This window comes from Drosophila biarmipes, unplaced genomic scaffold, assembly GCF_025231255.1.
Source record: "Drosophila biarmipes strain raj3 unplaced genomic scaffold, RU_DBia_V1.1 ptg000008l, whole genome shotgun sequence".
Taxonomy (NCBI): Eukaryota; Metazoa; Arthropoda; class Insecta; order Diptera; family Drosophilidae; genus Drosophila; species Drosophila biarmipes.
In genome coordinates this window covers 4,947,683-4,972,866 of record NW_026114529.1, presented here as the reverse complement: position 1 = coordinate 4,972,866, position 25,184 = coordinate 4,947,683, and the positions used below count along the sequence as shown (strand labels likewise).

Sequence of the window (25,184 nt, the reverse complement as noted above, 5' to 3'; positions counted from 1 at the left end):
AATTAATTTTCTTGGTATGCTCTTAAATTTATACCATAAATACAAAATGCTTATAAAATAATTACAAAAGTTGTTAAAGTAATTGTTTAAAATGCATTATAATATTTAGTATGCGATTCAAATATTTCTTATGTTTGAATATATGACAATGGTTCCCATTTTTTTATAATATTGCTTATATAAACGCTCTGTGTATAGTCTAACATTGAATTTTAATGAGTGTACTCATCAAATTGTATTGTACAATTAAGGCTTTTAACGATATTACTTCCGACAATAGAAATTTCCTTGTTAATATGTCAATAAATATTGGGTTTAACATAATTAATTTGGAAATTTTTATAAGTCTTAGTAAATTTGCAGTCGGTGTTTTCTTGTCTAATTATTCCATTTATGCATTCGACGGTTACGATTTTCTCCGTTTCTTTTTTAAATTTTTTGTCTTTATAAAGGAAATATTTAGCAAGTACTCTTTCTGTTAAAATATTATTATTTTCGTCAGGATAAAGAATAATTTCGAAAACAGGAGATTTGATTATCTCTGAAGGAATATGGGAAATAATCAAAATTTCGTTTGTGTTTTGAGCCAAGCAGAAGTTTTGATTTTTAACAGTTTTTCAGGGTTAATACTTTTCAAATAATCATGTTTTAATAAATTTGGATTAAATCATCCTAACCTTGTCATTTGCATACCTTAAATACAAATGCATTGACCTGTTGATCTTTTTCTTCTTTTTCTTTCATGTTGTTCATTATTTTAATTCCGTTATTTATAACATCTGTGATCATATTTAAATCAGTTTTTTGAGCACTAGTGTCTACCAAATAATTAATTTTTTGTTGCATTTCTTCTTTATCATCTTGATCTAGAGTTCCGAACAGATATTTGTGAACAGATCCTACAGTATTAAATAAACCCCTTTTACTGTGTTTAGCTATTGTGATTCCATAATAATTTCTCTTTTAAGTTTCTCTACTAAATATCGGATTTGAATGACATCATTGAATTCTTTGGCATCTTTCAAACTGCTGATCCTCTTTTAAATACGAGGTATCTATTCTGGGCATTTATAGGATTTATCTCAATACTTTGTACGATTGTCAATTGAATTACAATTGCTTATATAAAGAGAAAATTAAACTTTCTTTAAAGTACCTGTCTTTTTAAATGGGTTTGTAGTCTTAGACTTTACTAAAGATGCTTGTTTATATTTCGTGTCTATCTTATAGTCATGGCGTTTTTCGCTTAGTTTTTCGATTCTGCTAATTTTCATCATCTGTGTGTCTTAATCTGGAATTCCTGAATACATGAAAATATTAGCTGGTATCTGATTTGTATCATTATGCTCTGTTTTGTGTTTTAAATATAAAGAATTAGTTTCGAATTTAGTATATCCATTCTTAGTATCTGATTAATTTCCTATAATTCTTAACCTTTCATTTACGGTTTTATGAAATATTTCCATATCTGAAATACCGTTTTTACTGGTTGCTATTTAAATTTAAACTCCTTCTGAGTTTAACCAATTATGTAAGGCTACGCACATAAATGCTGAATCTTTATCTGCCTTAATTTCTTAAGGTTTTCCAATTTCATTGAATACTTTCATTATCTACCTATGACTTCCACTAGAGTAGCAAATTTGGAATATACATCAATGCATAATAAGAATTGTTGGTTTTCTACCATATAAAAATCCATAACAAATTTTTCTCTTATATTCTGGATTTTTTGAGTAAGTTCAAATGTCATTTCAGTATTTCTATGTTCCACTTTAGAAATATTACAAATGTCGCATTAATTTATTATATATTGAATTAATTTATTAGTCAGGAAAACAATATTTTTTCCTGAACCATTTAAAAGTTATTTCTGTTCCTTATAACGTTTGAAATTTTTTTTGAAGTCTTTGTATGTCAGAATATCTTTAAGTTTTGTTGTACATCTTACTTGCTTCGTTAAGTGCTTTACACTTATAATTTCCACATAGGCTTTCTTGAATATGATAAAATCTAAGTCGTCATGGAAATAGATTGCGCTCTCGTTGGTACATATACAACCCTAGTCAAAATTATTTTCACAACATACAATTATTTGCACATCCCAACTTCCTTTAGTTGTTAGTCTTGTTGTTGCTGAACAATTTCCCTGAAATAAATGTCATAGCGTAGCTTGATCTATGCTTAAGCGACACAAAAAGAAAGGCGAAAAATAGCGGTTCATAGGACAAAGCTAAAAGAAAAAGAAAAAAAGCTTATCAGTTGTCAGAAGTATTTGTATTTTCGGTGCGTCAAAATAATTTTCACAAAACTTAGTTTAATTTATTTCAGCTTAATATCTAATTTTAACAAACGATTTTCTTAATTTTATGAAAATACATTATTAATATTTAGTTACACCACCTTTGGCATCAATGACAGCTTGTAGTCTTTTAGGTATTGACCTTACCAAAGTTTGGGCAAATTCAAAGGTCAATTCGGACCAAATTTATAAAAGCCAAACGTTTTCGATAATATTTAGGTCTGGGCTTTGTGGTGGCCAAGGAAAAACCGCCTGATTAAGGTCGCTCAAAAATTTGGTCGGTATCCTACCCTTGTGGCATGGAGCATTGTCCTGCTGAAGAATCCATTCATAAGTAGGAAAAAGTCTATTTCCTGACACAAAAGCATGGTCATTAAGGATTTGAACGTATCCGTGCTGGTTTAAAGTTCCTTCTATCGGTACGAATCCATAATAGCAAAGGCATCCCCAAGACATGACTGTGCCACCACCAAACCTATTGATTGGCTGGGCTGCCAAATGCTTTTGGTTTTTCTTCAAATGCATAAAATGATGGCTGTAGTACCCCTGGAACTAAAATGCAGCCTCATCCGTCCATAAAACATTCAACCAAAAGTCAAGAGGCTTCTTAATATATTCCAATGCAAATTGGAGGCGTTTTGTTCGGTTGGTTGGTATATGTATTAAAATCAGCTTCTTTTAACCTGCGACGAATTGTAGAATCACTTATTTGTTTACCAATTATATTTTTTGATCTTGGGCAATTTTCAATGGACTTGCACTTGGATTGCTCTCTACAACTACTAGTAAGTGCCTGCATTGTCTTTGGTCCAACACTGGTTTTCGGCCTAATCTTTTCTTATTTTTTAATTAATTAATTTAATTATTTTAATTGAGTTTTCACTGAATTGAATTTATTAGAGAACCGCCACTTGTCGCTGCACACCAAATACTAATGACGAAATTGCATTGTGAAAATAATTTTGACGCACCGAAAACGTGTGCAAATACTTCTGACAACTGATACATTTTTTTTTTTTCTTTTAGCTTTGTCCTATGAACCTCTATTTTTCGCCTTTCTTTTTGTGTTGCTTAAGCATAGATCAAGCTACGCTATAACATTTATTTCAGGGAAATTGTTCAGCAACAACAGGAATAACAACTAAAGGAAGTTGGGATGTGCAAATAATTGTGTGTTGTGAAAATAATTTTGACTAGAGTTGTATACTCTTTAATTATTTCTTTAGCTGAAGTTTCAGTTATTTCTTTTTAAATAATTTTAATTTTTAAACATTTGAAAATAGTGCGTCACTTCTGTCGTATCTTCGCTTTCTTTAATTAATTAAATTTGTCGAGAAAAATAATTAATTGGTCTCTCAGTGATAAAAGTATAATTTTGTATTGTCCTCTTGTGCACTGTGCACTTTTACGTCTGCTTTGCTATCTGTCTCTTCTTGTATGTCTTCTTCAAAATTATCTGTAAACATGGTTTCTTCTATTTGGGTTCTAGATAATGCGACGGCTACGTAATTCTCTTTTCCTGGTAAATAATTTATCTGATAGTCAAATTCGTTTAATTTTATCTTCCATTTTTATAATTTCATATTTGGTTCTTTGATATTTTTTATCCGAACTAAAGGTTTGTGGTTACTTAATATTTCAAAAGACTTGCCGACTAAAAATGATCTAAAATATTTGGTGGCCCATAAGGTTGCTAAAAGTTATTTTTCTATTTCTATTTCGTGTTCGTAAATTGTTCTGCTAGCATAACAAACTGGTTTATGATTTTGTGATAGTACTGCTCCTATCGCCATGCTACTTGCGTCTGCTGTCAAAGAAAATGGTTTGGTAAAGTCAGGGTAAATTAAAATCGGGTCGGATGTAAATTAGACTTTCATTTTTTCAAATGATTCTACGTAAGGTTTGTCCTTAATATTAATTGTTGCAGCTTTTTTTAATTTTATATTCATTGGTTTTACAATATTTACGAAATTCGGTTTAAATTTCATAAATTCACATTTATGATATGGGTCTGGACGCAGAGCTTTAAGATAAAAACACTAGTTTTAATTATAGCTTTAATATCAGTAATTGATTTATTTAATTACTTTTTATACCCGTTACTCGTAGAGTAAAAGGGTATACTAAATTCGTCGGAAATTACGTAATAATTAGAAGGAAACATTTACGACCCCATAATGTATATATATTCTTGATCAGGATCACTAGCAAAGTCGATCTAGCCATGTCCGTGCCCCGACTATCAGATACCCGTTACCCGTTGGAAAATAAACTTAATTAAATTTTATAACATTTGAAATATATTTTTTTATAATTTTAGGACTTTTGGAAAAATCGGAAACCGGAAATGATGAAATCTTGTTTTTCATATCACTGACGCTAGCAACAATCCTTATAAATTTAACATGGTGTTACTAACGTTGATTATTTCTTATAACTGCAAGGGTATACGAACTATGTTTTGCCAAAGTTAAATTCCTTTCTTGTTATTTATGTCAATCATAAAAGCACTGATTTAAATTATTAAAAATTTGTAGAAATTTGTCAAAAGTGTTGGGAGGATTAGCACGGATTCCTTTTAATTAGCAAGGATGATGAAATGGATAACGGAAGGTACAGAAAACGATTCAATTTATTATGACTTAAGGAGTGAAATCAATAAAATCTGGATTAAAGTTTATCAATAGAATTCAATATGTCTAGATCACTTACATTATCTTTGAATGATAATAGTTCCTTTATAGACTTTAATCTTTTTGGCACTTTTCGAATTGAATGGGCAATATGAATGCGCACCTTTTTATACCCTTGCAGAGGGTATAATGATTTCAGTCAGAAGTTTGCAAAGTAAAGTATATATATTCTTGACCACAACGTCTTGTCCGTCCGTTTCTACGCAAACTAGTCTCTCAGTTTTAAAGCTATCGGGCTGAAACTTCCCAAAAGTCTTCTTTCTATTACAGGTAGTATAAGTCGGAACCAGACGGATCGGACAACTATATCCTATAGCTCTCAAAGGAACTATCGGGGAATAAATTTTAAAAAAATTATAACTTTTGTGTTTTTTAACATATACTTTTATAAGCTTGGATATAACATTTTTAAATTAGTTCGGAATTTCGAATTAAATTTTATCAAAATCGGACGACTATATCATATATCTTCCATAGTAACAATCGGGATGTGAGTGGTAAAGTAATATTGAAAAAGTATATCTTCGGCGTTTTTACCTTACAACTTCCTACGCTTGGAAATAATATTTTTTATTTGGTTTTGAATTTCGAATTAAATTTTATTAAAATCGGACGACTATAACATATATCTGCCATAGGAACGATTGGAAAATTAGTAGGAAAACATGAAATAACAATTATATCTTTGGTGTTTTTTAACATATAACCTTACTAGCTTGAAATTACAATTTTTTAATTAGTTCTGAATTTCGAATTAAATTGTATTAAAATCGGACAACTATATCATATAGATGTCATAAGGACGATCGGATAATTGGTGGGAAATAATGTGAAACAATTTATAGCTTTGGGGCTTTTTGACATATTATCTTATAATGTTGGGAATATAAAATTTTATATTTTTAAGAATTTCGAATTCAATTTAATAAAATTATTGATTATTTTTTATAACTGCAAGGGTATACAAACTTCGGCTTGCCGAAGTTAACTTCCTTTCTTGTTAATATGTAACATTTTCGATGACGAAAGAAAAATCTATTTAAATTTTCTATTTACGAATTGAATGACATCACCGATTTTATTTACAATAAACTAAGACACTATAAGCTTAAAAAAACATTTAAAATCGGAAGTAATAATAATACACTTTAAGTTAAATTAATTGCCGTTCGAGAGCCAGCTTTCTTTAATAAGGTGGGTTGGACAACTGTTTGGTTTCCATCAAATAGTACTAGAGCCACATCCTACAACAACCTATCGAATAGAGTATGAACATATTAAAAATTATTACAATTCGTGATGTTCGTATGTAGATAATACCGAAACATACGTTACATGAGTTTGGCATTAATGTTCCAACTTTGTTAAAAAATGACAGTGACACCACATAACATAATTTATTTACCGATCAACTGTAATGAAATAGGCACACTATCTATACGCACTGTTTTTCAAAAAGTTGTTTTGGTGAATTTACGTGATGAAACGTTTCGATTCGCATGCACATACGGTTGATAAAATGATTATTTATAATAAAAGACGTGGTTTAAGTCCTCATCCAAGCCTGCATGCCAAGTTTGTCTGTTCTAGCTTTTAAAGTTTCTAAGATCTCAGCGTTCATACGGAACGACAGACAAACGGATATGGCTAGATCGACTCGGCTAGTGATCCTGATCATACTCTATGGGGTCGGAAACGCTCCCTTTTAAATGTTTCATACTTTCCGACGAAGCTAGTACACCCTTTAACTCTACGAGTAACCGGTATAATAAAAAGTCAAAAAAAAAGGAACGTAATTTTAAAATTTCGAGAAAAGGTGAGATGAGAGTATTTCGAAGAAAGAGTTTCATACTTGTTCATCGTATAATCAAAACGATAAAATTTTAATTACTATCCAAAATCAAGAAAAAGTAATTGTATTTTTACTATTTGGATGAAAATACGAAATAAATGGATGTGAGATTGATAGAACACGATTTGTCGGTTTGATTACCACCCTAAAAAAGTTCTTCTTTTCAATTCAACTTTTCTGTACCATTAAAAAATTTGTTGGGATTTGCTGAGGATTATAAAAATGTTTTGTTAAAATGGAAAATCGAACTTGTGTTGATGCTAACTAAGAATCTTTGCGATGTGTTTGAACAAAGCAGAAATGAACAAACTTTTAAACTGGAAATGCCGAATATAACCTGGAGGATTCCCTTGTATTAAGATGTACGATATTGTTAAAAGTGGTGTAAACCTACTAATCACGTTCCGGATGATGGGATTAGCCCCAAATTGACAGCCAACATTTGAAATTGGATTTACACTAAATCAAGAACTTATCACAAATAATTTATCTATCTCAAAAGTTCACCTGAATTTAGACTCATATCCATAAGATAATCCGAATGTCGATTTTAGTAGAAATCAGTATCCACCTTTATGAAATGTATACAAGATTTTAATCTAGTTACTTTAGTCGAGAATCAAAACCAAATGAATGACCCTGAATAAATTTAAATTGAAGGTTCCCATTATTGTAGTTGATTTTTTATTTCAAAACGAATCAGTGAAAACTGGTCCTATTGATGTGAGAATTTCAATAGAACTCATTGTCTTCTTTTTCATGATCGTTTAGTAGAATATAACACATTAAACGAACTAGTATAATGAGTTGTTTAAAGTTAAGAAAATTATGAAAGATACTGTTTCGACAATTACAACGTATAACTTATTATAATTCTAAAGGTGTTCAAAAGATATGATTTCTAAAGAAGTTTTTTGGGAATAGCCAGCTCCTCACTATCGAGGAAATGGGATGTCCGTCGTTAAACAGGTTTGAAGGAAACCGGATTCCATATTTTAAAAAACGTCTTTAGGGAAGGGCTTGTGCTCTAAATAATGCATAGAAGTACCACCAAGACAAGAAATTAATTATATCTATTTATAGTGTTAAAGTTGAGACTAGATGTGTAAGAAACTGCAAGAAAACATCATTTAAGAAATAAAATTTCTTGAAGAAATTGACTAATTTATTGAACAATTTAAAAGACACACAATAGGTCAGCTTTTTCAATACCTTCTAAAAACAAAAACTACGTTCATCAATCAAGGTGGACACTATTTTAAACACTTTACATTTTGTAATCCTGATTTAGTATCGCAAATACATTCAAATCTCTGGAACTGGGACAGAAAATTTATTTCAATAATAAAAAATCATGTTCGCAATAGCAAAATAATGGAATAAATTAATTATTATGCTAAAAAACTTCTGACTTTTTATTTCGAATTCAAATTACAGGTATACTTTTGAGTTGTCGCGCGGTGATTTAAACCCATTTATAGATCGTGCCAGAGATAGGTTGTCAGTGTTCTCTCAATGAGCGTGCCCTTCAGACTTGTGCGGTTGTAATTACTCTTTTGAAACCTTGCATACATATCATAAAGGTGTGCAAGTTTGTCTTTTTCAATGTTTACATTTAAATCATTATATGGATACGTTTCTCAATTCAAGTGATAGAGAGAAATTGAAATTCGACTTTGTAGTAAAATCACTTCCACCAGTCCATCCACGTTTTAAAAGTTTACGACTATCCTGACGATTTACCGATAAAAAATTTTTAGGTGTGGGTTCTATCGATTTCGTATTTATTTATTTTATAAATTATTTCATCAATAAAATTTGCCTTACAATTATTGCGAAAGGTAACATCAACAATTTTAGTAGTGCTTGTACCATCGGCAGCTACTCTCTTAACAACTCCTTAATTAAGATAACTTAAGATATAAGTCCAGATTTTCAATACATATACGTATTTCATCGTTTGATTTAAATTTTTGATGATATGAGGAATAAGTGTGACATTCTCTCATGAACATTTAAAAATTTATTCATTTTGAGATGCTTCTTTATTTGGATTATGATTTGAATTTTGAAGCCCAGTGATTTTAGAAACAATTTGTTTTTTAATGTAAGCCCTATCGCGGTTGATGAAGTATACCGATGCTTTTATTGTAAGTTATCATTTTATTGTGCGAGTATGTAAATTAAGTTTCTCACTTGTGATTAAATTAAAAAAATTTATTTTTATTTATTAATCACTTAATCGCTACTACAATTTTTTAATAGGTCGAACTTAGTTAATTCACTGCTCGTTTACTTTTACTCGATTAGCACTACTGCACGATTCGGATCTCCAAATCTGACTGCCTGATCTCTAGTTCAATAATCAATAATCAAACCTCGGCTTAAGAGTATTTATCCCCAAAAATTGATAAAGAGAATGGCTCAAGAGAGTCGGAAAATAGTCCAATTTGGGCTGCGTGAAATTGATCTGGGTGGGAATGATTCGGAGGCCTGGTTTAAAGAAATAGCTGACCACGGATTTATCTTGGGTCTGTCAGAGTTATTTGGAAATTGGCTCTGGGCTCAAAGTTGTTTATAAATTGGGTAAGAGCCCCTAAATAATGTGTCATATAACTCCCCCCATTCTAAATTGAATCGTCCCGATTCATTGGAACTGATGGGTATATTGAATGTAATTGTTGGGTTAATTCGACAATGATATATTATTTATTTCATTGTCGCGTATTTTATTTATATTATTAATATTATCGAATGTGAGTTTCGAATCATTAGATATAATACATTCGGATACTAAAAAATCTGTATATTTTCGAGCTGTGATGTATTCCAATATCTTATTGTCTACATTGGTGTAGGAAATATTATTAATTTTAGTGGTGCCATTAAAAGTTATTAAATACGACCCATTTAAATGAGTGTCATTAACTGTATTTTCTCCATTTACAAAAATGGCTCCATCTTGGATTACATCTACATTTTTTTTTTTTTCGGATTTTGATACAAAAGGATTTTTCTCCATTTAGTAATCTAGTGAAACAAGAGCCTTCTGGGTTAAGTGTGCAATAATTAGTAAATATTTCTGTCTTAAAATTAGACATTAGTACCTATTTCTACATCTTGCGACTTGATTATCAGTTCATAATTTTCCATCATTATGTGAAAAGCGATTTTAAATTCAGATATATCTAAAAGGTCTTTTATAAATACAGGTCTATCTTCGTGCTTATAAATTTGTATTATATCATTGTTTAAAATTTAGTATTAAATACATCAATTTTGGCAAGTGTAATTGTGTCCATTAAATTCATAAGATCGTAAGTACGCAAGCGCAGACGATATTTTCTAAATGGGATTTCTTGATTTTTAAAGGCTGCTTTGAATTGTTCAGACAAAGATTTTATCTCTTTACATATTTTATATTGTATTAAATCATCGATTTTATTTTGGACTGTTATGAAATCATCATGATCTGGTGTTTCCGCTATCCATTTCCAAATGGTGCTTATTTCATTAATGCCTCCTTTTGATCTACTGGGTATAACTTGAGAGATAAGTATTTTGATAATTTTTAAATCATGGGATATTTCCCAGAGAATATTCTTGTTGTCGTGACCTTTTAGAAATTCTGTTTCAGATTAATAATTTCTCTATAATGACTTATATTAGTTATATGAAATAAATCTGCGTGTGATTCATAAATAAGAATGATACCATCTATGGTATCCTTGTAAAGAAGGAAATCATGGTTCGTGTAATCCATAATTTCGGATTTGGCTGTAGCTACCAGCAATAATAAGTACATTATTGAAATCATTATCTGTAATTTGAAACAAGTTATTTAATATTATCTTTATGAATCGTACAGTTTCTGTTATTTATAATAACTTTATTTGGGAGATTTTCCTTAACTACTTGTTTTTTATATCTAGAATTAAGCTTGTTTCTTTCCCCGTGTTTCTTTTCGTAAATTACCTCTCCTACGTGACAATTCTTATTTTTTCTATCTTTTTTGTGAAAATGCAATATTGCTGCTTAATTTGCTGCAATAATTTAGGAATATCATCGTGATTTTATGAAATAATATATCAAAAGGTCGATGATTGGTTATTGAATGAATTGTTGTATGTTGTGTATTGTATTTTTGTGCTGCCCTGATTATAATTTGAGGATAATCAATTAAATTAGATTTATCTTTAATGCAGCGAGCAATTTCTGTTAAGGGAGAGTGTGCCCTTTCTATTTGCCCGTTAGACGTACTATGTCGAGGATCCGCAAAGAATAAAGATATCCCATTTCTTTGTGCAAAAGATTTAAAAAGGGATAAAGAAAAACTTGGTTAGTTATCTACCATCAATGATTTGGATAATGGAAATTGTTGTACAATTTCTGAAACTTTATTTTCTATATTTAGTTTATTAGGGATTTCTTTTACCACTAAGTATTTCGAATACGAATCTATACAAGTAATGAATATAAGATTTTGGGCGTAAAATATGTCAAGATGCAAATTCTCACCTTCTTTTTCTGGAATTGGTGCTTGACCGATAGGAATCTGTACTGGGTGTCTGTTGTACTTGTTTTGATTGCAGATAGTGCAATTCTTTATAAACTCCTTAAGCTTTTTGTATAAATTTGGCCAATAATAGAGTCTAGGTAATTGTTTATAATTTTCATCAAGCCCTCTATGAGCTCTACAATGAGTTTCTGTGATGATAAGAGATCTGTCTTCAGCGTTCTCGACATCCTGGACAACTGTCTTAGTGTAAAAAAATTTACTTATAAAATTGTCCTTAAGTGGTTTTTTGAATTCTGTAAAAATCTTCTGGAGTACAGTGAACTCCTATTGTTATATTGGGTATAATATATTCCCTTAAGATTGATACTAAATTTTCTGGAGTGTTATACTCTATTATATGTCTAATATTTCCGAATACATTAATCGACTCATGTATTGTATACCTCCCCGTTGCTATTAGCAATTGTTGCTTAAACTGGTTTAAGGGTTTTCGGGTTTCTTGTATTACATTCATTACTTTCCGTTAAGTTATTTAGTTGAATCCTTTATAAAGCGTCCGAAACAACATTTGTTGCTCCTGGCTTGTAAATAATTTTGGGTGAATAGCTTTCAATAAAGGAATACCACCTTTTCATCTAAATATTTAGTTTTTTTTGAGAAATGGAAAATGAAAGAGGTTAATGATCGGTATCGATCTCGATGTTGTTAACCCCACATAAGTAATTTCGAAGATTTTTAAAAGCCCATACAATGGCTAAAAGTTCCTTTTTATTGGTTGCGTATAATTGTTCGGTTTTTGTCAGAGTTTTTGAAATAAATGTAATTGTTTTTCCTTCCTGAGAAATAGCAGCACCAATTGCTAAGTCAGATGCGTCCGTTGTTAGAGTAAATTTTTTATTATAGTCTGGTTGTACTAGTTCTACTTGTGCAATTAAGTTTTCTTTGAGCTCGTTTAAAGCTCTTATAGCTGAATCATAAAACTGTATTAAAGTTTTACGTGATGCCTTTTTTGATACTTTGCCGTTTTGGCCTTCTAAATATTTTGTTATCTTTGCGTAATTTTGCACAAATTTTCTGTAATATCCTGTAAGGCCTAGGAAGCTTCTAAGCTCTCGAATATTTTTATGTATCGGATATTTTGCGATAGTATAAATTTTTTCGGGATCGGTTTTTATCACATTGTGAGAAACAACGTAACCGAGAAAATTGGTTTCTAGTTTGAAGAACTTTGATTTTTCAATTGAAATTTTCATGTTTGCGTTCAGCAAAATTTTAATAATGAGAATTAAATCTTTGTAAAGTTGTTCAATTGTTTTTGAAAATATAAGTATGTCATCCATATAAACGTGACATGTTTTACCCACTTGTTCTCTTAAAATATCATCCATCGCTCGTTGGAATATTCTGGAGCGTTGGTCAAACCGAAAGGCATTCTTAGGAATTCGTATTTCCCGTTGTTTATTGAAAAAGAGGTTTTCTGAATGTCTGGTTCATTCATGAGAATCTGATGAAATCCAGATTCCAAGTCAATTGTTGAAAAGTATTTGGCTTTCCCAAGATTTGACAAAATCACTGAAGGGTCCTGCATTGGATATCTATCTGGTATTGTATTTTCATGAAGTTTTTATAATCAATTACGAGTCTGAGTTTTGGAGTTCCGTCTTCATTGAAACCCTTTTTTGGAACTACTAGTACTTGTGAATTATAAGGATTTCTACTTGGCCTTATAATTTCTTCATTTAACATTCGATTTATTTCAGAATTTACAAAATCTGAAGCTGATTGAGCATAAGGGTTGTAGTAGGATAAGTGACTTGATATAAGTATAACTAAGTACAACTCTGCTATGTATAGGTATAGGTAACTTTAACCTTTCGATGTAAGTGTATATTAACTAGTATTTGAATGTAACGGCTAGCTATTTAATAGTCTCTAGCAATTACAAGTATCTTCTGTGATAAAGCGGCCAATCTGGCAACTCTGGTAAAATGCTAAGTATCGATATTGATCGCAGCCAACTTCAAGTAATCGTATGTAAAACCCAGAATTGCGAATAGGAAGTGAAAGAGAACGGTCAAGTCTAATAAAGTTAATTAATTCGTGTAACAGTTTATACTGCTTTAAACTTCAGAAGTGGTCCTGACCCATAAAATGGATCTAATTGATGCACAACAATTTACGGTCGTCCAGCTCAAACGGTGGTTGGCGGCACTGAACTTGCCGACAATCGGCAATAAGGCCGAACTCGCGGCCCGACTAAACGGCGTGGACCCGTTAGTTCGTGGAACTCGCCCGGAGTCCCCAGTACCGGTGGACGCTGAAAACGAAGACATGGCTGAGCACGTTCAGGAGTTTGATCTAGAGGATGACTTGGGGGAGCATTTCTCTGCGACCCTAGTCGGCCCTAGGTCGGATCAGATTCCTGCCGTGGCCGAAGGAGTATCGTCGCTACAACAAATACGCGCTGAAATCAAAGCTGGAAGAAAGGAGTTCCAGAACATTCTTGGGCAAGTAAGAGCTGCGTCGCAAGCAGTTGCCAATGACGTCATCAGCAAGCCCGAAAACTGCAATCAAGCAGTGAGCATCGAGGGAGGTAAGCAAGCAGTTCAATGCGAAAACTTCCAGGAAGCTGTGAGCGGAAAAATACCAAACGCCGATGGGAGTGCTCATATCGATAGCGGCACCGATATCGATCTAGGCAACGGTGTTGAGCAACGACGAATGGCAGTTGTAAACAAAGAATCAGAATCGCCAAGTTTGTCACTTTCGTTTGCCAAAGAAATGATCATGGATTACGATGGATCATCTTGCGCAAACGTTTGGACTCAGCAAGTATGCAACATTGCTGAAATGTACAACTTGGATGCAGTGTGCGTAAAAATGGTGATTGTGGCTAAACTAAAAGGCATCGCCCAGCGCTGGTTGCATGCAAATGCAACGCGTATTATGGAGCCGGCAGAGAATCTGTTGGAACAGCTGATCCTAGCATTCGGCGATAAACTGTCCAAAGCAGAGGCGCGACGCAAATTTGAGGACTTGAAGTGGCATTATGGCGAAAAGTTTGCGGTGTATTTTGAGGCAAAGACAATGCTGGCAAGCAGCATCAACATTGATCCAGACGAATTGGTTGACCAGATAGTCGAGGGAATACCAGCACAGAATTTGCGGGATCAGGCCCGGATCCAATGCTTCACAAATCCGAAGCAAATTCTCCGTGCGTTTGCTGGTATCCGTTTGGATAAGTCAAAGAAGTCAGCGTCAAAGGAGCTTAACAAGAATAGGAGCAGCACCAGAGGATTCCGCTGCAGTAACTGCAACGCCAGAGGACACATCGCTAAGGATTGTCGAAAACCAGCAAGGAATCCAGGATCCTGCTATGCTTGTGGCAAGTTTGGCCACTTTGTAGCCCAATGTGAGGAAAGAAAGGGAAATGCTGTAAATAAATATGTAAGGTATATTAAAATCCATTTTGACAGTCAAATTATATCTCCTATGGTTACAGCATGCATCTTAGACTCTGGCAGTCCAATTTCGTTGCTTAAAATATCTTTGTTGCCCAGGGAGGCCCAATTACATGAAGTCAAAGAACAATATTTTGGTATAAATAGAAGCCCATTACAAATCTACGGAAAAATTTTATGTTTTGTATTAAAAGGAACAATAAAATGTTACTTTAATTTAACAGTTGTCGCCAATGAGTCTATGATACATGATGTGATTTTGGGTAGAAATTTTATGCAAGCTTGTGATTTAAATTTAGATTTAAGAACTTTAAAGGTGATAACTGTAGAAGATACAACCAAAATGGACACAACGACTGCCGCTAGGGATCTGTCTTTGCGCGTCGCTGAAGTAAATCATAATATTGAGTGTTTAGATGACTGTTTAACCGATAATGTTTTGAAATTGCCGACTAAAGTTTTAAAGGCAGAACACGCAGTCGTAAAAAATCATAATGATCATAATGAAGAAACGAGTCAAACAGTTATGAGACAAAATAGTGAAAATGTAAGTCAAACAGTTATGGGACAGAATAGTAGAAGCATAGGTCAAACAGTTATGAGACAAAATAGTGAAAATGTAAGTCAAACAGTTATGGGACAGAACAGTAGAAGCAAAGGTCAAACAGTTATGAGACAAAATAGTGAAAATGTAAGTCAAACAGTTATGGGACAGAATAGTAGAAGCAAAGGTCAAACAGTTATGAGACAAAATAGTGAAAATGTAAGTCAAACAGTTATGGGACAGAATAGTAAAAGCAGAGGTCAAACAGTTACAAGGCAAAACAACGAAGATATTGATCAGACAGTTATGAGATTTAACGGTGAAACAACTGAATTTACAAATGCAAAGCAATACAGACAAAATATACAGAAAGCGGTTATTAAAGAACCAACGACTACAGGTACAAAAGGGCAACTGGAAATTGAATATTTTGAAACCGAAATACTTAATATCGACTTTACAAGCAGCGAAACTATAGATTTTAACTGGGACAAAAGCACTACCTATAAAATACAATGTCGTTTCTTAAAAATACTGGAAAACAGTTATGTGAAAGCAACTAGACCTGAAAAACCAATGATTAGAGCAGAAATGAAACTATGTCTAGATAATGCAAAACCTTTCAGTTGCAGTCCTCGACGATTATCATATACAGAAAAGGACAAGCTTCAAAAATTACTAGACGAATATTTGAAAAGTGAGATAATTAGACCAAGCGAATCAGAATTTGCATCTCCGATAGTATTAGTGAAGAAAAAAACAGGTGAGATTAGATTATGCATTGATTATAGGAAACTGAACAAAACACTGCTGAAAGACAATTACCCTCTGCCACACATAGTTGATTTATTAGATAAATTAGTTGACAAAAAAGTATTCTCAAAGTTAGATCTCAAAAATGGAAATTTTCATGTTTTTGTTGATAAGGAATCTGTAAAATATACTTCATTCGTAACACCACTAGGACAATTCGAGTTTTTAAGAATGCCAATGGGTATCAAAAATGCACCAGCTGTTTTTCAACGCTTTGTTAATAAAATCTTCGATGATATGATTAGAGAAAAGAAAGTAGTAGTGTATATGGATGATATAATGGTCGCCAGCAAAGATATTAATGAACATTTAGAAACATTAGATGAAATCTTTAAAAGGCTTACACAGAACAGATTAGAACTTAGAATGGATAAATGTGAGTTTTTGAAAGCAAATATAAAGTATTTGGGATTTTTGATTTCTGAGAATGGCATTAGGGCAGATAATAAGGGCATTGAAGCCGTAAAAAATTTTCCAGTTCCCACGAAGGTTCAGGCAGTACAAAGTTTTTTGGGACTTTCTTCATATTTTCGAAGGTTTATAAAAGATTTCTCTACAATAGCAAAACCATTGTATGACTTGTTAAGGAAGGACAATCCATTTCAATTTGGTGAAGAAGAAATGAGTTGTTTTCTCACGTTAAAGAAAAACTTATTGAGTCACCAGTACTGGCGTTATATAATCACAAGGACGATACGGAATTACATTGTGACGCAAGCGCTCTAGGATTTGGTGCTGTACTGTTGCAGAGGAAAGATGATGGCAAGTTACATCCTGTGTTCTATTTCTCTAAGCGTACTACAGCAGATGAGGCTAAGTTACATAGTTTTGAGCTCGAGACTTTGGCGGTTATCTATGCTCTTCGTAGATTTAGGATATATTTGCAAGGGAAACATGTAAAATTGGTAAGTTAACACTCCATAAAGCAGAACTTAACCCGAAGATATCAAGATGGGCTTTGGAGATGGAAAACTATGATCTTGAGATATGTCACAGAGCGGGAAATAAAATGCAGCATGTGGATGCTCTCAGCAGGTACAATAATATTCTAATAGTGGAAACTAACAGCTTTGAGGAAAATTTAGTCATCTGTCAAGGAAAGGATTTAAAAATTAAGAAGCTTAAAACGATTTTAGAGAAGGCAGAACTTAAATTATTTGAAATGAGAAATGGGGTAGTGTACAGAAAAGCAAATGACGATAGGATACTATTCTATGTGCCAGAAGAAATGGAAGATCAGGTACTATATAAATACCACAACGAAATAGGACATATAGGAAGAGATAAAATGATGGACATAATTTCAAAAACTTATTGGTTTCCAAATTTAAAAGAAAAGTGCGTTGCACTCATCAGGTAAACAAGAAGGTTTTTTGCACAGTATTCCCAAAGGAAACAAACCATTCGAGTTAATACACATTGACCATTATGGTCCAGTAGACTCGTCAAGAGCAAAAAAACACATTTTTGTGGTAGTTGACGGATTCACAAAGTTTGTAAGACTTTATTAAACTAAATCAACAAGCACTAGGGAGGTTATAACGGCATTGAAAGATTACTTTAGGGCCTATAGTAGGCCAAAATGCATTATTTCAGACCGGGGTAGTTGTTTTACATCTAAAGACTTCGAAGAATTCATGGAAGAATGTAATGTGAAGCACATCAAGATAGCCACAGGCTCACCACAAGCCAATGGTCAAGTTGAAAGGATTAACAGGAGCCATGGACCAATGATAGCAAAATTAGTTGATCAAAGTAAAGGTGTATACTGGGACAATGTTATAGATAAAATAGAACATGCTTTAAATAATACGTTGCACAGAAGTATAAGACAACTTCCGAGTAAAATGCTGTTTGGAGTAGAACAAAAAGGAAAGATTGTGGATGAACTTAAGGAAAAGCTAGAGGACATAAATGAAAATAAGAAATTAGATAGTTTAACAAAGATAAGGAAAAAAGCTGAGGCCCACCAAAAGCAAGTTCAAGATTATAATGAAAAATTGTATAACAAGAGTCGAGTAAAGGCTAGAAATTATAAAAACGGAGACTATGTAATGGTGAAAAATTTTGACTCGACTGTTGGAACTGCTAGGAAACTGATTCCCAAACATAAAGGACCATATGTGATTGCAAAAGCGATGCGCAATGACAGATTCTTATTAAAAGACGTCGAAGGTTTTCAAGTAGCACGTAGTCCTTATTTAGGTGTTTGGAGTGCGCAAAATTTAAGACATTGGATAAAAACTAAAAAAGCTAAAAAACAGAAATAAAAATGTACCCTATAACGAAAAAATACCACTTAAGTATCTATATATTGTAAAGATAAAATAAGCATAAATTTTAAGTCAATATGTCTTGATCAGGTGATCAACCAGTCAGGATGGCCGAATTGTAGTAGGATAAGTGACTTGATATAAGTATAACTAAGTACAACTCTGCTATGCATAGATATAGGTAACTTTAACCTTTCGATGTAAGTGTATATTAACTAGTATTTGAATGTAACGGCTAGCTATTTAATAGTCTCTAGCAATTACAAGTATCTTCTGTGATAAAGCGGCCAATCTGGCAACTCTGGTAAAATGCTAAGTATCGATATTGATCGCAGCCAACTTCAAGTAATCGTATGTAAAACCCAGAATTGCGAATAGGAAGTGAAAGAGAACGGTCAAGTCTAACAGTTATGAGACAAAATAGTGAAAATGTAAGTCAAACAGTTATGGGACAGAACAGTAGAAGCAAAGGTCAAACAGTTATGAGACAAAATAGTGAAAATGTAAGTCAAACAGTTATGGGACAGAATAGTAGAAGCAAAGGTCAAACAGTTATGAGACAAAATAGTGAAAATGTAAGTCAAACAGTTATGGGACAGAATAGTAAAAGCAGAGGTCAAACAGTTACAAGGCAAAACAACGAAGATATTGATCAGACAGTTATGAGATTTAACGGTGAAACAACTGAATTTACAAATGCAAAGCAATACAGACAAAATATACAGAAAGCGGTTATTAAAGAACCAACGACTACAGGTACAAAAGGGCAACTGGAAATTGAATATTTTGAAACCGAAATACTTAATATCGACTTTACAAGCAGCGAAACTATAGAATTTAACTGGGACAAAAGCACTACCTATAAAATACAATGTCGTTTCTTAAAAATACTGGAAAACAGTTATGTGAAAGCAACTAGACCTGAAAAACCAATGATTAGAGCAGAAATGAAACTATGTCTAGATAATGCAAAACCTTTCAGTTGCAGTCCTCGACGATTATCATATACAGAAAAGGACAAGCTTCAAAAATTACTAGACGAATATTTGAAAAGTGAGATAATTAGACCAAGCGAATCAGAATTTGCATCTCCGATAGTATTAGTGAAGAAAAAAACAGGTGAGATTAGATTATGCATTGATTATAGGAAACTGAACAAAACACTGCTGAAATACAATTACCCTCTGCCACACATAGTTGATTTATTAGATAAATTAGTTGACAAAAAAGTATTCTCAAAGTTAGATCTCAAAAATGGAAATTTTCATGTTTTTGTTGATAAGGAATCTGTAAAATATACTTCATTCGTAACACCACTAGGACAATTCGAGTTTTTAAGAATGCCAATGGGTATCAAAAATGCACCAGCTGTTTTTCAACGCTTTGTTAATAAAATCTTCGATGATATGATTAGAGAAAAGAAAGTAGTAGTGTATATGGATGATATAATGGTCGCCAGCAAAGATATTAATGAACATTTAGAAACATTAGATGAAATCTTTAAAAGGCTTACACAGAACAGATTAGAACTTAGAATGGATAAATGTGAGTTTTTGAAAGCAAATATAAAGTATTTGGGATTTTTGATTTCTGAGAATGGCATTAGGGCAGATAATAAGGGCATTGAAGCCGTAAAAAATTTTCCAGTTCCCACGAAGGTTCAGGCAGTACAAAGTTTTTTGGGACTTTCTTCATATTTTCGAAGGTTTATAAAAGATTTCTCTACAATAGCAAAACCATTGTATGACTTGTTAAGGAAGGACAATCCATTTCAATTTGGTGAAGAAGAAATGAGTTGTTTTCTCACGTTAAAGAAAAACTTATTGAGTCACCAGTACTGGCGTTATATAATCACAAGGACGATACGGAATTACATTGTGACGCAAGCGCTCTAGGATTTGGTGCTGTACTGTTGCAGAGGAAAGATGATGGCAAGTTACATCCTGTGTTCTATTTCTCTAAGCGTACTACAGCAGATGAGGCTAAGTTACATAGTTTTGAGCTCGAGACTTTGGCGGTTATCTATGCTCTTCGTAGATTTAGGATATATTTGCAAGGGAAACATGTAAAATTGGTAACCGAATGTATTGCACTTAAGTTAACACTCCATAAAGCAGAACTTAACCCGAAGATATCAAGATGGGCTTTGGAGATGGAAAACTATGATCTTGAGATATGTCACAGAGCGGGAAATAAAATGCAGCATGTGGATGCTCTCAGCAGGTACAATAATATTCTAATAGTGGAAACTAACAGCTTTGAGGAAAATTTAGTCATCTGTCAAGGAAAGGATTTAAAAATTAAGAAGCTTAAAACGATTTTAGAGAAGGCAGAACTTAAATTATTTGAAATGAGAAATGGGGTAGTGTACAGAAAAGCAAATGACGATAGGATACTATTCTATGTGCCAGAAGAAATGGAAGATCAGGTACTATATAAATACCACAACGAAATAGGACATATAGGAAGAGATAAAATGATGGACATAATTTCAAAAACTTATTGGTTTCCAAATTTAAAAGAAAAGTGCGTTGCACTCATCAGGTAAACAAGAAGGTTTTTTGCACAGTATTCCCAAAGGAAACAAACCATTCGAGTTAATACACATTGACCATTATGGTCCAGTAGACTCGTCAAGAGCAAAAAAACACATTTTTGTGGTAGTTGACGGATTCACAAAGTTTGTAAGACTTTATTAAACTAAATCAACAAGCACTAGGGAGGTTATAACGGCATTGAAAGATTATTTTAGGGCCTATAGTAGGCCAAAATGCATTATTTCAGACCGGGGTAGTTGTTTTACATCTAAAGACTTCGAAGAATTCATGGAAGAATGTAATGTGAAGCACATCAAGATAGCCACAGGCTCACCACAAGCCAATGGTCAAGTTGAAAGGATTAACAGGAGCCATGGACCAATGATAGCAAAATTAGTTGATCAAAGTAAAGGTGTATACTGGGACAATGTTATAGATAAAATAGAACATGCTTTAAATAATACGTTGCACAGAAGTATAAGACAACTTCCGAGTAAAATGCTGTTTGGAGTAGAACAAAAAGGAAAGATTGTGGATGAACTTAAGGAAAAGCTAGAGGACATAAATGAAAATAAGAAATTAGATAGTTTAACAAAGATAAGGAAAAAAGCTGAGGCCCACCAAAAGCAAGTTCAAGATTATAATGAAAAATTGTATAACAAGAGTCGAGTAAAGGCTAGAAATTATAAAAACGGAGACTATGTAATGGTGAAAAATTTTGACTCGACTGTTGGAACTGCTAGGAAACTGATTCCCAAACATAAAGGACCATATGTGATTGCAAAAGCGATGCGCAATGACAGATTCTTATTAAAAGACGTCGAAGGTTTTCAAGTAGCACGTAGTCCTTATTTAGGTGTTTGGAGTGCGCAAAATTTAAGACATTGGATAAAAACTAAAAAAGCTAAAAAACAGAAATAAAAATGTACCCTATAACGAAAAAATACCACTTAAGTATCTATATATTGTAAAGATAAAATAAGCATAAATTTTAAGTCAATATGTCTTGATCAGGTGATCAACCAGTCAGGATGGCCGAATTGTAGTAGGATAAGTGACTTGATATAAGTATAACTAAGTACAACTCTGCTATGCATAGATATAGGTAACTTTAACCTTTCGATGTAAGTGTATATTAACTAGTATTTGAATGTAACGGCTAGCTATTTAATAGTCTCTAGCAATTACAAGTATCTTCTGTGATAAAGCGGCCAATCTGGCAACTCTGGTAAAATGCTAAGTATCGATATTGATCGCAGCCAACTTCAAGTAATCGTATGTAAAACCCAGAATTGCGAATAGGAAGTGAAAGAGAACGGTCAAGTCTAATAAAGTTAATTAATTCGTGTAACAGTTTATACTGCTATAGGGTATTGTTTGCTGTAAATGGCCCTATCATATCTGTCCTAAATGGGATCTGCATATTTATTTTTGAATGCTCTTCATTGATAATATTTAATATTTCGTTTTCCAGATCTTTTCTTTGATCTGCAGACGATATTTCTATGTTGTTTATTTTTTGATTGTCGGATAGTTCAACGACGGCGTGTTCAGAATTTGTATATTCCAAACTTTTATTTTTGTCGAATTTCTCAACGACGGCGCGTTCAGGATTTTTAATTCCCAAACTTTTATTTTTGTCGGATATTTCAACGACGGCGTGTTCAGGATTTGTATATCCCAAGCTAGATTCGCTTTGATTACCCATTTCAGATTCGGATCTGATTTGAGCGTTTTCATCAAAGTATTTTTTAATATAAATTCTTTTAATGGAAGAATGGTGTTTTCTTCTGTTAAAGAATGTTGGTTTAATATGTTTCCCGTTATCATTTTTTAATTTTTTTTCTATTCCATTATATTTAATTACTCCCTTAGCTGTATCAATTACCGCTCATATTTTTTTTAATAGGCTATAGCCGACCAGTAAATCTGAGTCTGGCCCATCTATTTCATAAAAAGTATATCGCGTGTCAAAAATAGTTATCATATGATAATATTTAATTATTGATTATCCGTTCACTTTATATACTCTTTTGTAAATTGGAAGCTCGTTCCTTTTTTTATAAATTCCTGTTCTTATATAACACGAGGTTGCCCCAGTGTCAATTAATATTTTAAATTTTTTATTTATTTTTGGATCTTTTCTAATTAAGTAGGGTAAGCCTACTCCTGACTTTTGTCTAAAAAATGATTCTCCTCAATGTTATTTAATCTCATCGTCTTGTTAGCCGGTTAGTTAACAGTTCTAGTTCGTACCCTTTTATTTTGGGCTTGGCCTTGCTGAGTGTTCTGGGTCTGAAATTTTTTTGTTTGATCCCACTTGTTCTGACTATAATTATTATTTTGATATTTAATATAGCCTTGTTAGCCTTATTCTGACTCTGGATAGACTCGTCTACCTCCATTGGATCCGGGTTATTTTGCGGCTGCCTATAGGCATCATTATTAAATCTACCCCGGTTCTAAGGATTATTTTTATTCTGATTATAATAACCAAAAGTATTTTTGTTCTGGTTGTTGTCATGATTAAACCTTAAATTATTATTGTTTCGCTGGTTACTGTAACTATTGTTTTGCTGTCTTGTCTTGTGGTTGAAATGTGTTTGTCCATTTCCACTAGAGTTTGGCTCGCTATGTTTTCTCTGAGTAGTAGAGAAACTATTTGAGAAATGAGCCCTCAGGTTGTTGCTTTCCAATTCCTGAACTATGACCATTGCATTTGGTAGGTCAGGTGTATTCATTGAGAAAATAGTATCTGAAATTTTGCCGCTGAGGCCGGTAATGAAAACTCTAAGAGTTCTGTCTTCCTATGTTTCTGATTCATTTCCGCTGTTTGTTTGTTTGTTTCTGACGTAGGTCATAATAGTTTTATTAGCAGAGTTAATTTTCTATTAACCGTACCATAATAATCCATTATGGATAATTTTCCCTGACTCAATACACTTAATTCCTGTTCAATAATGTGAATTGGTCGTTTGTCGCTAAAGACGAAGTCAAGTCTGGCCATTATGGCATCGAAATTTAATACAGTACCGTTATGGGTTAAGGCGTCGTTTGCCATTCCTGTTATTTTGTTTCGTAATATAGATAAGGCAGAATAAAATCTTTCACTCCCTCTGGCATATTGCCCCATGGCTACTTCTGCCGATTCTCTCCAGCTTACATATTTATCCTCTTCACCTTTATATTCTCTAACAGATTTGATGATGTCATAAGATGTGAGGCATTTTATATTCGGATCTACAATCTCTATCTGATAATCCTCAACCGTTTTAATTTTGTGAGAAAGCTGCGATCTTAAGTTAACGATCTCCTCCTTTAATGGATTTAATTCAAAATTTACAATTTGCTTAATTAAATCTCCTACATTTAACATGGTGTTGTTTGTTATTGCTTGATGGCTTGTATTTTCTTGGGGCGGATTCATGTCTTTTATATGCTCCAGTCTGAACTCTTTCGAAATTTGAAATTATCTCTTCCACTTTGTGTATTTATATTTCCTTTCTTACAAATTTTTAATATCATAATAATAATAATGTATGATAATAATAAAATAGTATCGCTCACGAAAAGTCTTTATTTTTTTTTTCTCGTTGGTTTTTTGCCTGTTGGGGTCGTCCTTATCCTGAATGATGATCCTGATTGGGGTCGTCCTTCTGTTTTTCGTCCTTCGTCCTTTTGTTTTTAGATTTTGTCTCGGGGTCTTCCTTCTTTAATTCTGTTTTTAAATTGGGTCTTCCTTCTTTGCCAATATTTGGCGAGGGATTGCCCTTCAGCCTGTTTTCTTAGAATGTATTTGTTGATTTTGAAGATTTTTTTAAATTGTTTTTCACAATGTTTATTTTTTTGATGATAATTTTTTTGTCGCTTTTTGATTTTTATATTGTCGAGCAGTGAATTTATGTTACGATCAATTTTTTTGCAATTTGAGATTTCAAGGGGATTTTTTCATTAATTATTTTCCACCTTAGTTTTTTGATCAACACAAACTTTTTATTTATTCGTCGGTTGTATGGGGTTTTTTTTGGCCGCGCTAAATTCATTTTTTCACTTTAAAACTTTTTTGTTTTTATTTTAAAGCTTGCTTTTTTAGAATTTTTTAATCGAACGGCCCCACGTTGCGCGCCAATTAAGTTTCTCAGTTGTGATTTAATTAAAAAAATTTATTTTTATTTATTAATCACTTAATC

General features: G+C 32.8%; 2 protein-coding genes across 11 annotated transcripts in view; both read left to right on the top strand.

The window, feature by feature from the left end:
* Positions 1-25,184, top strand: part of LOC108021867 (uncharacterized) — a 181,343-nt gene that overhangs the window by 81,651 nt on the left and 74,508 nt on the right. For 4 of the 10 annotated variants that reach the window (XR_007765127.1, XR_007765131.1, XM_050889920.1 and 1 more), the window contains one exon: positions 4,623-4,832. The exons of the other annotated variants lie outside the window; for them this stretch is intronic. Coding sequence is in view for 2 of the 4 variants with exons in the window: in XM_044091474.2 (XP_043947409.1) it covers positions 4,623-4,720 (98 nt within the window). In the remaining 2 variants the exon portion in view is untranslated. Of the gene's footprint in view, positions 1-4,622; positions 4,833-25,184 lie in introns of those variants that run through there. 10 annotated transcript variants of the gene reach the window in all.
* LOC108031942 (uncharacterized) lies at positions 13,495-14,994 on the top strand. Its single transcript, XM_017105726.3, has 2 exons — positions 13,495-14,813; positions 14,869-14,994. The coding sequence occupies exons 1-2, from the start codon at positions 13,518-13,520 to the stop codon at positions 14,878-14,880; spliced, it is 1,308 nt and encodes a 435-aa protein (XP_016961215.2). The 5' UTR covers positions 13,495-13,517; the 3' UTR covers positions 14,881-14,994.

What these genes read in the sequence shown, in the direction of transcription:
- LOC108031942 (XM_017105726.3), top strand. Translation starts at nt 13,518, where the DNA reads ATGGATCTAATTGATGCACAACAATTTACGGTCGTCCAGCTCAAACGG.